Source organism: Zootoca vivipara, chromosome 4 (assembly GCF_965207765.1).
Source record: "Zootoca vivipara chromosome 4, rZooViv2.hap1.1, whole genome shotgun sequence".
Taxonomy (NCBI): domain Eukaryota; kingdom Metazoa; phylum Chordata; class Lepidosauria; order Squamata; family Lacertidae; genus Zootoca; species Zootoca vivipara.
Genome location: NC_142587.1, coordinates 82,964,816 through 82,980,984, shown reverse-complemented (window position 1 = coordinate 82,980,984; position 16,169 = coordinate 82,964,816). Strand labels below are relative to the sequence as shown.

At 41.9% G+C, this 16,169-nt stretch overlaps 1 protein-coding gene across 1 annotated transcript; it reads left to right on the top strand.

The window, feature by feature from the left end:
• Positions 1-1,060: 1,060 nt before the first annotated feature.
• Positions 1,061-14,452, top strand: ACAT1 (acetyl-CoA acetyltransferase 1). The gene is made up of 12 exons (XM_035116748.3): positions 1,061-1,246; positions 4,196-4,243; positions 6,534-6,651; positions 7,358-7,453; positions 8,249-8,349; positions 9,357-9,500; positions 10,449-10,599; positions 11,150-11,245; positions 11,511-11,624; positions 11,972-12,036; positions 12,870-13,027; positions 14,103-14,452. The coding sequence occupies exons 1-12, from the start codon at positions 1,211-1,213 to the stop codon at positions 14,221-14,223; spliced, it is 1,248 nt and encodes a 415-aa protein (XP_034972639.1). The 5' UTR covers positions 1,061-1,210; the 3' UTR covers positions 14,224-14,452.
• Positions 14,453-16,169: the final 1,717 nt, after the last annotated feature.

Below are 16,169 nucleotides of genomic sequence, written 5' to 3'. Positions count from 1 at the left end.
ATAAGTATGCCTAAAACTCCATGGGGCATCAGAGTATGCTTGTACACTGATAAAGGTGAAAGTCACTTTACTGTCACATTGTAAAAATACAGATTAGAGCAATACTTTTCTTAGGCCAAAAAAGGTCACAAAATAGTGTGCAAGCTTCTATGTTCGCCAGAACTCTTCTTCAGACTAGTTGGGGGAGAGAGTAGTAAGCAAAGGAACTTTATTGCCAGTTCATTTTTGGTGTGTGCATTTTGTGTAAATTTTTCTCGTGTGGTGCCTCTTGTGTGTGTGTTTTGTACATGTTGTGTTGAGAACTCAGAACTTGCTTAGCCATTGCACAATTGTGGTAGTGGGGAGCAATAGTGAAAGCTCCCTCTTCAAACAAAGTAGCTCAGTCGGTGGAGCACGAGACTCCTAATTTCAGGGTTGTGAGTTTGAGCCCCACATTGGCTAAAAGATTCCTGTGTTGCAGGGGGTTGGACTAGATGACCCTTGTGGTCCCTTCCAATTCTACGATTGCACAATTCCATCCCAACCTAAACTGTCTACATCCCTGCCTACTGTGTGCACACTATACTGTTCAAAGCACATTCGAAGCACATTCCTTCTCACAAAGAATTCTGGGCTCTGCAGTTTACTCTTCTCAGAGCTACAATGCCCAGCGCCCTTAACAAACTACAGTGCCCAGAATTCTCTGAGGGAAGGGAATGTCCTTCAAGCGGTTCACTTTGATGTTGGGAAATAAAAAAATTCCTTCAGTAGCACCTTAAAGACCAACTAATGATGTTGGGAACTGCTAAGCCCCTCCCTCTCAACCAAGGATAGAGCGTCTCTTCCTTGCCCTTTCCCCAACCTCTACCCCTGTCCAATGAGCGCCGCTTATTAATTCCAACGCCCCCTCCCTCTCCAATAGCATTGCTCTCTAATAGCCACGCCCACTCCTCTTCAGGCTCCAATAGGATTTCTGCCAACTTGACGCGCCCTCCCCTCCTCAGACCGGAGGCACACAAATCAAGCACAGGGGGCGGGGGGGGGATTAAACGGCGGGTCCGCCCTTGGGCTCCTATTGGCTAGGTCAAGGGGTGGGGGTGGGCCCGGCTGGGCGTGCTCTTCTGAAGGTGACGGCGGTGGCTCTCGCGCTGCTTTGAGCTCCGTTGCTGAGGCAGCTGAAGGGGTCCTGAGGGCGGCTGCTGGTACTGCGGAGGCCGGCGCGAGAGCGAAGATGTTGGGCGGGCGGCAGGTGCCGAAGACGCTTCGGGTGAGGAGGGGGAATGAAAAGGCCAGGCCGGAGGGGTGGTTTGCTTATGGAGGTCCCGCTTTCCCCTGACGGACGGGCCCAGCTGCCTTTGTCCTCCGCGCTTCCCCTCAGGGACGGTAGAGCCCACCTGAGGCACAGCGGGCTAAGCGGCGAGCCCCGCCTCCCTTCGCCCTTCCCTGCGTCAGCGCCTTGTGCCTCTTAGGCCGGGCCTGCGCGCATGCGCCAGGACAAGTCCACCTGAGGCGGCAAAGTCTTGCTTGGCTGGAGCGAGACGAGGAGACCCGTGTTCGAGCGGTCCCCTATATTTTCTCTCTCTTAATAAATCGTTCCTGAAAAACGCAAATCTTATTGTTGTGACCTCCCCCGTGTTTTGCTGCCCTTTTTAAAAAAATGTTTTTTAAGGATGTTTCCCTGTGCATTGCATAATGTTTCAAATGTGATTGTCTTTGGATGTGGTATACTTCCAAACTCTTGCTACCTTTGAATTCTAACACACACAGAGAGTGTAGTGGGGATCTGGTAAGGCGCACATCATGGGGATCTTTAGCACGGACAATACCATAGTCTAAAGGTGCCAGTGGTTTGACCGAGGATGCCTCCATGAAGTTTTAAATTTATTTTTCTGTTGAAAAAGTGTGTTGGTAATAACAAGGTTGTGTGCTGCATATATTGTCAAAAGTAAGATTCCGTTCTGGTTGCTGTTGCCAACTCCTTTCCCAATAGTCCCAGGCCCAGGCCACAGATCGAAATCTCGCCCAACTCTTGCATTAAAATCACCCAGGACGGAGGATAATTTTATCTTCCTTAGGTGTCTCTGATAGGACGGTATCCAGCTGAGCGTAAATTTTTTCTTTAATGTCTTCATCGGCTTCCAGTGTTGGTGCATAAGTGCTTATAATAGTAGCCTGTAGGTTTTTGGAGAGCTTTATTCGAAGGGTTGAGAGTCGCTCATTAATGCCAGTAGGGACTTCTGACAGAAGCAAAGATCACCAGTGTTGAAGCAATGATTCTTCAACATCAACTTCGTTGGACTGGTCATATTGTGCGGATGCCTGATGATTGTCTTCCAAAGCAACTACAGTGGTACCTCTACTTGCGAATAACTCTACTTACGAATGTTTCTACTTACAAACGGAGCTCCATCCACCATCTTGGATGCGGTTTAGATAGGATTTTTTCTACTTACGATTTTTTTAGATAGGGTTGCTTTGACTTACACATTTTTTCTCCCAATGCATTCCTATGGGATTCAACTCACAATTTTTTTCAACTTGCGAATTTGCGTTTGGAACGCATTAAATTCGTAAGTAGAGCTACCACTGTACTCTATTCCGAACTTAAAAATGGAAAGCATAATGCTGGTGGTCAACAAAAGAGGTTTAAAATCTGTCTCAAGGCAAATCTTAAAAAACATAGTATAAACACTGACAACTGGGAAACACTGGCATGTGAGCACTCCAGTTGGAGAACAGCCTTTACCAAAGGTGTCATGGGCTTTGAAGAAACTCGATCTCAGGACGCAAGGGAGAAACGTGCTAATCAACTCCCTCCTGGAAACCAATGTCCCCACTGTGGAAGGACGTGTGGATCCAGAATTGGCCCCCACAGTCACTTACGGACCCATTGCTAAAACTGTGTTTATGGAAGACAACCTTACTCGGCTACGAGTGATCGCCAAAGAAGAAGAAGAGGTGGGGATCAAGTTGCTGCAAGGTCACATCACTTCCCATTCACTTCCCCCATGAGTGCCTGCTTTAAACCTTTAATGTTGTTAACACTTGCATTTTAAATATAAAAAATAAAAATGGGTTTTATCCTGTGGTGGCATTGACACTTATGGCCATGGACATTTGCCAGGGCCCACTCCAGTCCTTGCAAAAGCAGACACTGCAAGTTGCCTTGTGGGAGGCAGAAGCTAATGACTGCAGCAGCAGTCCAGGGGCTCAAGTGGCCACAGGTGCTGGAAATGGGGGGCCCACAGAAGACAGCCTGCCAGCGCCCCCAATAATCTGAAGCTAGAACTGCAACTTACATGCTACTAATTCTTGCTCTGTAGTTCACCTCTTAAAGGTAAAGGAGCTCTCTGGAGCAGAGACAGCCCAATATACTTTGTTGCTTGAGACAGAAAAGCCAATCAGCAGATCTGCTTTCCTCTTTCTCCAAATGAACATGAGGAGGTATGGTCCATCAGAAGATCTCCTGTGTAAGGGGTCATCTACAGGAGAACCTTCTGGTGGAGTTTGCCTTTTTTGGATAAAATCTGCCCTCCGTTCTGCTGTCCTCAATGATGCTCAAAATCTGCTGCTGTGGTGGTTGTCTCATGGTGTTTATGCATCTAATATCATTCATAAGTTATGTTTGTATCAAGGAGCAATGGCCCCCTTTAAAACAGCACTCCTCTAGAGCGTGCATGGAAGCTGCTAAAAAGAATAAACCTGGATCCTCATCTTTATGTGCAACTGCTTACTGTGGCAAAAGTTATCTAAATAGAGAGGCTAAAATAGAGAGATTAAAAACTGCTCAGTGTGTCTGTCAGAGTTTGTTAACCTAAATGGGCTAAAGGTTATAAGATCAAAAGGGTAAATTGCCAAATAACATAACTCAGCAGCACTGACTTGTTTTGCAATAGGATTGTACACTATTGCAATATTGTTTAACCGACAGTTATTTTAAGCATCAGGATTTCTGTAAAGGTATATTGCGTGAAAATTCTTCATAAAGTTATGACATTGTTATTGCCCTTTTCTGCCTATTGACTTCTGGAAGTATTTCATAGAGTAGCAAATGATGATAAGAATAAGAATAATTCTAAAGCTTCAAAGTATTAAGAAAAAGAAACAAGTGTATTTAAGTAGCTTGTTTAAAATATGTTAAATGGAAAAACACAATATTTTTGAATCAGTAAACCAGATGTTTTTGCACTTACTGAAAAATAAACTCTTTTTTCAGATGTTAACTTATGCAAGCAGAGGCTACTCATCACAACGTGGCTTAAATGTAAGTATCAATTGTAACAGGACTTCAGGAATTTGCTATGGCAATACCATACTTTGCCCAGCTCTACGAGACCATGTTCTTTCAAACAGCGAGTTGAGATATATTAAGTGGATTAAGGGCTAGACTAGGTGTGATGCCAAACATATCTCTTCCTGATGTGCCTTTGGTTTTAAATGGCAAATGAAACATATTAGGGGAGGGGATTTTTGCCAGGACTATGGTGTGCAGGGTTTTCTAACTCATTCCTCATCTGCTGTGGTCCTGACAAAAGATGCCTTGCCGACACAGATGCATTTTCGTTTTAGGAGGAACTATTGGTACCAATGTAAGCTTTCCTGATGGGGCTGATAGTGGCCAAGGGAGGAAAATTTTCACTGGGACCACAGCCTAGGGCAGTGTTTTCTGAACTTCATGTTGGTGACACAGTTTTTAGACATACATCATTTCACAACACAGTAATTCAGTTTTACTAGCAAACCAGAGGTTAAACTAACCCTTTTCCAGCATTCGCTCGACACACACACTGCAGCCGACACACTAACGCAGGGGTCCCCAAACTACGGCCCCCGGGCCGGATGCGGCCCAATCGGCCTCCCAATCCGGCCCGCAACGACCCCCGCTGCCGCCGCCCGCTCTTACGGCGCGCGGCGCGGCAACGATCTTAAAAATCGGCAAAAAATCGCCGAAAATCCTTTGTGCGCATGCGTATGGGCCTCTCCCGACCCAGAAGAGGTCATTTCCAATGCACTTCCGGGTCGGGGGAGGCCCATACGCATGTGCACAAGCGATTTTCGGCGATTTTTCCCCCGACCGTGCGCGTGTGCGCATGCGCACGGGCGCGCACTCCCCCGCCCTCCGGCCCACTGTGCGCGCACTCCCCTGCCCTCCGGCCCGCCGTGCGGTCGGCGCGGTAAGTCTGGGGACCCCTGCACTAACGTGTCTCTACATATAGTTGGGAAAGCTCTGGCCTAGGGGCTAAGGGTTAAATCTGATTTGCTCCACACCACAGCCTGACAAAACACTCTACCATTCCTCACGTCTATTAGCAATTAAAAAGCAATACATTCAGCATCCTATCTAGTCTGGCCCTAAGAATGATACATGTCTATCTATTGCATACTTGAAAAGGTTACCTTGCTGCATGCTTCTGATAAAAGGGGTTCCTATCCAAAAAGTTGTTGTTGTCAAAGTGTGTGCCATAATAAATAGACTCTAGGCATAGCTGTCAAGTTCTCGCTTTTTTTAAGGGAAATTTCCTTAAGCTGAATAGGCTTCCTCGCGAGAAAAGGGAAAACTTGACAGCTATGACTCTAGGATGCCATAGAATTTTGTTGTCTCACTGCTGCAAATAACTTGTGTTCTCTTTTGAAACTGTCTAAGTAGAATGCCTATAATTTGGCCTACATGGGTTGCTGCAAAACCTGCAATGAAGTTTCCTCCCCTCTCAATGTTTTCCAGCCACTAGATAATATTATTTATATTATCATGCTGTCTGATCCACCTACTCACTCCCTGGCAAAAAAGAATAAGTAGGAAGTTCTCCCATCTGTATGTCTTGTTTCCTTTAATTATCAGCAGTTGTACAACCATCTTGCTAAGATATAACAGCATATTATCTTTGAGTAAAGAGACATACCAATTAACTTATTTATTTATTTTTACATATATATCCCAGCTTTCCTCCAAGGAGTTCAAGGTGGTTCTCCGTCAATTTCATCCTTGCAATAATCCTGTGGAGTAGGTTAGGCTGAGAGACTGTGGCCCAAGTTCACCCATCAAGTTTCATGGTTAAGGGGACTAGAACCCTGGTCTCCCAGGTCCTAATCTGATACTTTAACCACTACACAACCCATCATACAGCAATAACCAGATGTTTCTGGAGCATACACTTACTTTGATAACTGCTAAGTCTCATCTTACTAATTAAAAGGTTCCCTCGCTACAAGATGCCAAGTTACAGGGAACCAGGCAGAGGGCCTTCCCACCAGAGGTCAAAGAGAATAACAATTACCAGACCTTTAGAAGGCATCTCAAGGCAGCCCTGTTTAGGGAAGCTTTTAATGTTTGATGGATTTCTGTATTTTAGTGTTTTGTTGGAAGCCGCCCAGAGTGGCTGGTGGAACCCAGCCAGATGGGTGGGGTATAAATAATATATTATTATTATTATTATTATTATTATTATTATTATTATTATTATTATTATTATTATTATTATAACTGAACTTAAGCCTTGAGAATATACCTTTCTGTGGGTCACTGTCATAATCATTGCAATGGTTTTGTTTGTTAGGAAGTAGTAATTGTAAGTGCTGTCCGGACACCCATTGGCTCTTTCCAAGGATCCCTTTCATCACAGCCAGCCACTAAACTTGGTTCCATTGCAATTAAAGGCGCAATTGAAAGAGCAGGTAAGTCCGGACTCTGTTCAGAAGGCTGTGTGGAACAGGGTGGGATGGGGATGGATTGTTTGGAAAATATTCACCATCTCTTCTGATCCAGGTTAAATAGCAGCCAGTGTTGGTTGTAATCACCCCTTGCCACAAATTAGCCAGTAAGTATTCATGCTGTTCTTTAAAGAAATCAATTATGCATGTGCCCAAGGTGTAGCTGTAAAGTATGTCATCCTTTTTAAAGCATGTCACACTTGGTCTGCTTTTGAGCAATTCTTAGTCCTCCATTGTCATTACTCTGCTACCCTCTCCCCTGGTTGATTCTCAGTTTTGACATGCTTCAAGGATGATTTATTGCAGACCTGTCCAACTTTCAGTTTTGGCCATTTGCATTCAAGTGAGTAACCCAGGGACTAAAGCAATGATGACCAAATTTGTACAGCAAGCATTGTGCTAAAACTTGCAAAAAAGTACCTACGCTGCGCCACTTCAAAAGTGGTTTTGCGTAGAGGTTCTGAGCTAAAAGCAGGGAGAGTTGCAATCTAGATGAGCTTTTTAAAGACTTAACTTCACTCCTCAGTTTTGTCCATAAACAAAAGCTAAGTGGCAGCTTCAGCATCTATTTCATCCTTCTTACCCAGGTGTTGTTTCTTTTCTCTTTCATTTTATGAGCCTAATATCACTTTCTGATTGGAAAAATGCCTTCTCTGATTTTTGCCATTAGGTATCCCTGCACAAGAAGTGAAAGAAGTCTACATGGGCAATGTTATTCAGGCTGGACAAGGACAAGCTCCTGCAAGACAAGCAACCCTTGGTGCAGGTACTAAAACTCTTTTATGGCTCATGACTTCTTAGGGCACAAGTCATAAATCCAACAATGCATGAGTAGATTTCCTTTCATGAAGTGGGACCTCTTCTCCCCACACCCCGCAGCTCCTCCGGAGCCCCCTGAATCAGTTCCAGTGGGTCTCCCAAACTTCTAGAGTAGATTCTGAGGGTGTGCAGGGAGCTACAGTGGGGGAGAAATTGAAGCATTTTTCACTAGCACAGAGATGACATTGGATACAACCCTCAATGAGTAAGATTCACTGCTAAATTATAAAACGGAGGTAAATAACTGAGGAGTACGATTCACATAATACTCAACAAATTAATCTGAGTTTGAATTTTAATCTGAATCGGCCTTCTGTTTTCTTCAAACTGCCATAATCAGAACTGGAACATTTTTTGAGTTACCCTTTCCTCTTTTTCTCCTTCTGTACTTTCACTTCAGCCTAGTGGGGTGTCCTTAGCATATATGGTGGTGGGGAGGTAATATGTTGTCCAATAACATGTTGCTGGTTTTCTGATGTGGTGAAGTCAAAGGGTTGAATCCCAAAGAAAATGTTATAAATGGAAGGGACTACCGGAGATGTCAGGAATGGTCTTTCATCTTTATAGAACTGAGACTAGTATGAGAGGACACTACTGGTCTGAAAAACACATGGTATCAGGAAAGTCAGTGGGATTCTTTGGCATGAGTTCCTTTTTAATTGATTAAAGCAACTTGATATATTCCATATATGCAGTTGGCTGACAATTCTTAGAAGTTTATTTTTATCTTAATTTGGCTCAGGTTTACCAGTTTCTACTCCTTGCACGACTGTCAACAAAGTTTGTGCTTCTGGAATGAAATCTATTATGATGGCAGCACAGAGTCTGGCATGTGGGAGCCAGGTAGGAGAGTCAGTATATTCAGAAGACTTGTAAATACGTGGAAATGTATAATCTCAGATTTCTTGCCAACTTTACCAACCCACACTGCTTTGATTATTGTGCTGGTACGGCTTTAGTATCTGACTTGTCTATGTTATTTCCTGTAACTTTCCAACAGTTTGACTTCACCCCCGAAGGCACACTCTTCCATTCTCTCCCAATACAGACGGGGGACAACCAAACTATTAACATTTTATATTAAATCTACACAATTGGGGGGGGGGACATTAAAAGGATATGCAACATGAAGATTAGCATAATCAGTGGGAGGGAAATTAATAACTGTGTGACTAGCTGAGGATTTTTATAAATTATTTCATTTATTTATTTAATAAAATTTATACACTGCTTGATTTTTTTTTTGTGTGTGTATGTATAAACCCTCAAAGGAAATGAGACTTTATGGTCCTCCAGATTATGTTGGACTAAAATTCCCATTAGCCCAGGCAGCATGGCCAGTGATCAGGAATTATGGGAGTTGTAGTCCAAATTCTTTTGAAGGGCTACAGGTTTCCCATTCCTGTGTTTGTTATTGTTTATTTACCATTTATATTGTATGATGAATTGCAATGCAACTTTTTTGCCTAATGGGAGCCTCAAAACATCCTTTAGATCTGAGCCACGCAATTCAAAGGTGTGGGAGGGAAAGTGAAAGATGAAGGAACCGCCATAGCCTTGCTGGGCTTGCACTGGCAGGGTGGAAGGTGGGCTGCTGGTGGTTTTTCAGGGTTTTTATTTCTCTTGCAGAAGTCATAGTGGGCAGGAAAATCAGTATGCCAACTCCGGGGCTGGCATATTTCCTCCTTTTGGGGGGGGGGGACGTTCTGGAAGAATGGATATTCTGTTGACAGAGGGGAAAATATGCTGTATCCTAGGCCTTCCCAGGGACAATAGTATTGCACTCTTTAGTATTTTGTTTTCATCCGCCTTGTAAGTCGGAAAAAGCTGTATATAATTTGTTGAAACAGGATGTGATGGTAGCTGGTGGAATGGAGAGCATGTCTAATGTACCCTACACAATGGTCAGAGGAGCAACACCTTATGGAGGAGTAAAGCTTGAAGACTTGATTGTAAAAGATGGCTTGACAGATGTTTACAACAAAATTCACATGGTAAATACAAGTTTTAATATCTTGCAAGTTTCGTGGCAGCCTATTTTTGTTGTTCTGCCTTTTTTTAAGGTTTTCTTGGCAAATAGGATGTTCAGATACTTTCCTGATCCAAAGCCTACATTTGTTGAGTTCAGGAGCTGAAGTAAGAGCTCCCCCCCCTCCACCGGATGTAATGCCCAATCCAGGAGATCTTTTATTTGTTTAAACACCATCTGTCCCTGGATATTGAACTTATGGATATGCAAATAAAAAAATAAAAATAAGTCTCCACCTAATCTATAAGATATCTGCAAATGAGAAAGGAAAGAAACTGTAAACACTCTGTGTGTGCAGTTGCACAATATTAGGGTTTTGTTCATAGAATTTTCTGGTGAAATGTCCTGGAAAATCCAGACGTATGGCAGCCCATGCTGACAGTGTTAACAAGCAATTCCTCCCCCCCCCCTCAGAAATGGCTCCGGAATGTTCAATTTATTTATTTTTGCTCAACAACTGCTTTGACTGTACATGCTTATCTAGTCCATACAGACCATAGGATGACCATAGGATTCTGGCCAGAGTTTACAATCATGTGAAGGTCATCTGAAAGGTCAAGAACTTTGACCTAGAGAGGAATCTAGAGGGTTTTTTTTCCCAAGTCCACCCACCCTATCCCCAAATTAGTATTTGATAACAAGTGTTAACAGCTTTAAACATTCTGTGCGTGTTCGTGGTATAAATTACACACATATAAAAGTCTGCTTACTCAGTTCAGTTGCTGAATATAAGGTATGGGAACACTGAGCCATGAGCAGCTAATTGTTGGGAAAATAGGACTACATTCTTGTTTCAAACTTACTTGAGTCCATTAAACTCAAAAGTGGGGATTTTGGCGACAGCACAGCTGATCTACACAAACCTGTCCAGTTTTTTAAATGACTTTCAGTGATTTCCTGTCTGCCTCCCCAGGGTAATTGCGCAGAGAATACTGCAAAGAAGTTTACTATATCACGGGAAGATCAAGATGCCTATGCCATAAAATCTTACACCAGAAGCAAGGAAGGTTGGGAGTCGGGAGTTTTTGCAAAGGAAATTGTCCCAGTTACTATTTCTCAGAAAGGTAGTATGATTTCATATATAATACCTCCCCACCTTCTGTTTTATGATAAACTATGTACTGAAATGGTGTAAAGTGTATGCATTCTGGCAAACATAGCTTGTCTATGAAATGAAGACTCAACATATTTTACTTTGTTTCTTTTTACTGAAATAGAGACCATTTCTGTTTTCAGCCCTACCCCCATATTATAAGATAATATATCTTTATTGTCATTGTCCCCTTGCGGGAACAACGAAATTACTCGGTTGCTACATCCACTCCAATAAACCGATATTAAGGTTTTTGTGTTTTCTGACCTTCCAAGCTGAGGTTTTAGTTTTATTTCTGTGTCCCCCCCCCCCCCCAAAAAAAGTTTTGTGGCCTGCTGGGAAGTCCCCCCCCTTTCACAGGAGGCTTAGGGCAGTGATGGAGCAAGAAATGAGACAATGATTTGAAGCATGCTTAACTGTAGCCTTTGCATATTCTGCTGTTCCTTGTGAAATTAGGGAGTGCCAGCTGTCCAGCCACAAAGAAGTCTGAAATTGTTTGACTAAATAAAGTTTTATTTTAGGGAAACCAGACACAGAGATTAAAGAAGACGAGGAGTACAAGCGTGTTGATTTCAGTAAAGTTCCAAAACTGAGGGCTGTTTTTCAGAAAGAAAACGGTAAGCTCGGAAAAAGTGATGCCTGGTTTTTAATGTAGTAAAAGTTGCTTTCAGCTCTTGGTGGCCAGATTGCATTTTTCATTTAAACATACCTGCATTTCCTTCAGTGAAATGGTTTATATGGATGTGTGCTTTGATATGCCAGCCTTGTTGAATTTGAATTGCTGTATGTTGTGTGCCCAGTGTTTTGAATAAGGATTGACGCAGACTGGAATTTAGGATGCTACTGAGGAATGCACTATATTCACATTGCCGCTTCTTTCAGGAACTGTAACTGCTGCCAATGCCAGTACACTGAATGATGGAGCAGCTGCATTAGTACTGATGACTTCAGAAGCAGCCCAAAGGCTGAATGCTAAACCATTGGCTAAAATAGTAGGTAAGAATCTTCTTGACTTTCTAGTGAAATGTTGGGAAATGATTGATACTGGCAGATAATGGGTTAAACTTTGTTTGACTTTGCCTTTTATCAGTAGGTTAGGTTGAAAGGACTGCTTTTTGGCTGAATGGTCATAGCTTGACAATTTGCCAAACTCCAGAGAATTCAGGGGTCTTTGGGATGTCTCAGTTGTTCCTCTAAGACTGCCATGCTTACATTTTTTTAAGCATTAATATCCAGGATTTTGCCAGAGAGGCTGTAAGCATCTATTGCAGGTACTCTAAATGCTGCTTCTATGCATACCAATAATGAGGTTTCCTTTCTGCCTCACATTTGCCCTTTTGCAGGTTTTGCAGATGCTGCTGTTGATCCTATTGACTTTCCAATTGCACCAGCACATGCAGTTCCTAAGGTAATCATTTTATAGCATTCCCCTACCTTCAAATTAAAATCTTCCTCAAGGCAGGCTCTCATACTTAACACAGTACGTCAAACAGTAATACTTATACTTCAGAAGTATTCAGAATATTGGATAATAAGACTTAATGCCAATCAAACATGGAATGTTTCTTAGAAAGCTTCTGCCAAAACCATAATGCAACTTGCTTCTGAATCTTCTCACTGTTTTTTTTTCTGTTGACCTTTGTACTTTTATTTTCCTTTTTGGTGTTCACTAGCTACTGATAACAAAGTGGTTTTTTAAAATTGACCTGAAAAGCAAAATATATTTGAGTAAAACAAAAATGTTAGATGACATTTCTCAGCAACACTGTAAGTAATTTAAGTGGACAATTAAATATGTGTTACTCCAGTTGCTTTACTGCTTGAAATCTACAACTCACTCTCTTATGTTAATGCTGGTATTTTAGCGAAACACGGAACTAATTACAGTTTATTAATATTGAATTCTGAAGTATCTCAGACCTTAGATTTGATCAGAAACTGGTACACATGGATTTCGTAATACAGGGACTGAGTTTATTGTTTTCTAGAGAAAGTACTGTATTTGCTTGAATCCTCACTGACTGCTGTAGGCAGTGGTAATTGCTGGAATTTTTTTTACCTGACTTGTGGCTTCAAGTCATTTGAAATGTTTATCTTTATGGTTGGATGTCTCTTGAACTACAGTCCCAATTGTGCCAGTGACCCATTTTATATCTCAATTAAAACAGAAGGGCAAGTACCCTCAGACCCTGTTGGTGAAGAAATATTACCTTTTATCTATGTGTTTCTGACTTTTTCCAGATACTTAATCAGACAGGTCTAAAAAAGGAAGATATTAAAATGTGGGAAATTAATGAAGCATTCAGTGTTGTTGTCCTAGCCAACATTAAAATGCTGGATGTTGATCCGCAAAAGGTGAACATTCATGGAGGAGCAGTCTCTTTGGGACATCCAATTGGGTAAGTGAAGTAATACATTTGTTTGCACAATAAAAAGAAATCTGTATCTGACCCTCCCATCCACAGCAAAGGCAAATACTTAGTTATTATAGCTTTGGTAACAGCAGTTAAATGTAAGAAGGCAGAAAGCATTCCTAAGTTCTGATGTATAAATTTACTTAAGTAGATGCCCCTTGAAACAGCATTTGACATGGTGCATTTTAAGTGCTTGCTCTTGGTACTTTTAAAAATGCCTAGTCTTATTTAAACTAAAATTATTAATAGTTTGCAATATTCTAAGTACCCTGCTTCATAATCCACTAGGAAATAAAATTGCGTAATGGTGCCAACTTCAAACCATCAACACCCTCATTAATGTCTATTGTGTTTGGTAGTGTCTTAATCAATTGGTGCAGTAGACACAATAGATTGGGAAATCTCAGCCATGATGACTGAAAAAGTTGTCTCCAAGTCTTGGGACCATGGATCAGTGCATCTAGTTTGGGAACAGGGCGGCTGCGAAAGACCTAAGACAATGAAGAGTTGTTGCTAAGCTGGCCAGTTCTGCATTAGACAGACCCACAATAACTTCCTGACAGTAAGAGCTGTTCGACAGTGGAATTTGCTGCCAAGGAGTGTGGTGAAGTCTCCTTCTTTGGAGGTCTTTAAGCAAAGGCTTGACAGCCATCTGTCAGGAATGCTTTGATGGCGTTTCCTGCTTGGCAGGGGGTTGGACTGGATGGCCCTTGTGGTCTCTTCCAACTCTATGATTCTATGACTTCTTCCCTATTGATTCCATTCCCATGTCCTTTTTTTCTCACATCTTTTGCCTCCCTTCCCCCTTGGCATAGTTCCATCCTAACTCATCCTCCAGGACACTGTAGTGTGTGGTTGTCATAGATTAGCACATGTGTGAGACAGGTTTGTCACAAACTACTTATCTCTAGTGCTACTCTCTTTTGCTTCAGCTAGATATTATTTAGCACTATGCTGATTCTAAGGCACAGGCTGAAAAAGCTGATTTATGAGTTAAGTGCTAGCGTTTCCGCCAATCTATACAACTCAAAACTTAACTAGGGTGCTTTTTCTGTTTTAGGATGTCTGGAGCAAGAATTGTTGTTCACATGGCCCATGCATTGAAGCAAGGAGAGTATGGCCTTGCTGGAATCTGTAATGGAGGTGGCGGCGCATCTGCAATACTAATCCAGAAACTGTAGACTCTAATGTCAAGCCTTAAGGCTCAACTGTCAAATGGCTGTTACTGTACAACTATTTATGGAATTGCAGCGCAGACTCCCCTAAAAAGCTCAATCTATCATTGTTTTTTAAAAAACACAACTTTTTTTTTTTACTATACCTCCAGTGTAAGTGGTTTTTTTATACCATAGGGACTATAAAATGTGGATTAAACTTCAATCAAAGACAATAAAGACTAAGTATAGTGGCTGGCTACTGTGGAAGTTTCATTATATTTTATAATTTTTTTAAAAAATGGCTGTCACAAATCTCTGCTCACATTTACTTTGGCATTCAGTCTATTACCCCATGACCCTAAGGAATGTGCAGTCCTCCAAGTCATGAAAGACGTTTTTGTGTCTTTTGGCTTGGATAAGACAGTGTCTGCACAGCCCTTGTCCAAGCCCCTCCTTTACCTGCCCCCTACCATATATATTGTCAGGTGGATATAGCCTAGCAGCTGTATCTATGCCCATCCGCTGAAAGTTACCTACCCCTGCTATAGTATGCTATCTCTCTGGTGTGGTTTCTCCCAGCATAGCTCTAATATGAATTCACAGAGGGCTCTTAATGGCATGTGAGGACTGGGTTGCTGTATTCAGAAGCTGACACTTTTGGTGAGATCCAGCATAGGCATGAACAGTTATTTGCACATCCTTCCAAATCTGCAAAGGATTGGGGGACAAGATAAACTGGAAATCAAGTGGACATAACTGGATGTTGCTCCTAACATTTGCTATTATACCTTTACAAAGGATTGCTCAGGAACATCCTAAACACTGAGGAAAGTGTTTGCATAAAAGTGATACACTGACACAGTACCACCTCCAAACTTTTCTTGACTGACAAAACGTTTCCCTAAAAAATGGCCAGAGCTGCATACCTTGAGCAACAGTGATCATTTGCTTCCATATTAAAAAGCAGTTGAAAATATAAAAATTGAACAAAGCTACATTGTAGGGATTTCCCAAGCTACACTGGTGTCATTGTGGCTGAACTTTAGCACCACACTACAACAGAGCAGTTGGTTGTATAGGGTAGCCTTTTAAGTAAATCCTGTCCTCCTGAGGAGCTGTACCAGATAAAGGAGACACCAGATTCCCCCCTCCTCCGTGGTCAATGGCTTGGGTTAAAAATCCCAATTCATGGCAGTCATGTTTCAAACATCTCTTTAGGAAGAGGAACTCCTATTAAGGGTGTTTGTTAAATACAACAACTTTTAGGAAATGTTCAAAAACACACAGCACTGGGTTAGTGTCATTTATAGGTGTATTTTAAAGTTAAATGGAATAAAAAATAAATTGCCTCTTAATATTCATAAATATAGTAAGAAAGTTGAAAAAGCCTTTATTGTAACAGATTTGCAACTAGAGGAAAAGAAAGGCACAAGGGAACCAGGTTGGGGAAATTCCCAGTGTAAGACAAGCTGAATTGTTATCCTTAGAAGTTAGCTAGCTATCCAATTTAAGACCTGGCTAACCATTAACTTATGTTTTCCAGCTTGAGCCAGCTATCTCCTGGGCTATAACCCCAAGCACAATGACCGGAAAGCAATTTCAACAATTCAACAGAACCTGCTTCTAAGCCTAATTTGGCTCAACAGTGTATGACACTATGAAAATGTCTGAGCAGTTAATGTGCACATTTTGGCAAAACACATCCAACCCCCAGTGTTAATAAAAGTAGTACCTTGTTGTTTTTACAACTCCAACAGCTGTACAATATTTACATTATCCCCACATGTATAACTGTGCAAACCTAACTGGTTGTACATTAAGTGCTTTCTCAGAAGTAGATCTGCCAAGTTATTTATAAGCTAGCAACTTTCTTCAGAACCAGTGTGCCTTTTTAAAAATGCAGTGACACTTGAATGCATCAACTGCACTCCCATTTTCTTATTTCACCTCATAGTTGCAAAAGACCAATG

Excerpts from the sequence above, each read along its gene's own strand:
- ACAT1 (XM_035116748.3), top strand. The coding sequence starts at position 1,211 with ATGTTGGGCGGGCGGCAGGTGCCGAAGACGCTTCGG. Across the intron at positions 6,652-7,357 it reads AGGCGCAATTGAAAGAGCAG|GTATCCCTGCACAAGAAGTG; the intron begins GTAAGTCCGGAC and ends TTTTGCCATTAG. Across the intron at positions 12,037-12,869 it reads CAGCACATGCAGTTCCTAAG|ATACTTAATCAGACAGGTCT; the intron begins GTAATCATTTTA and ends GACTTTTTCCAG.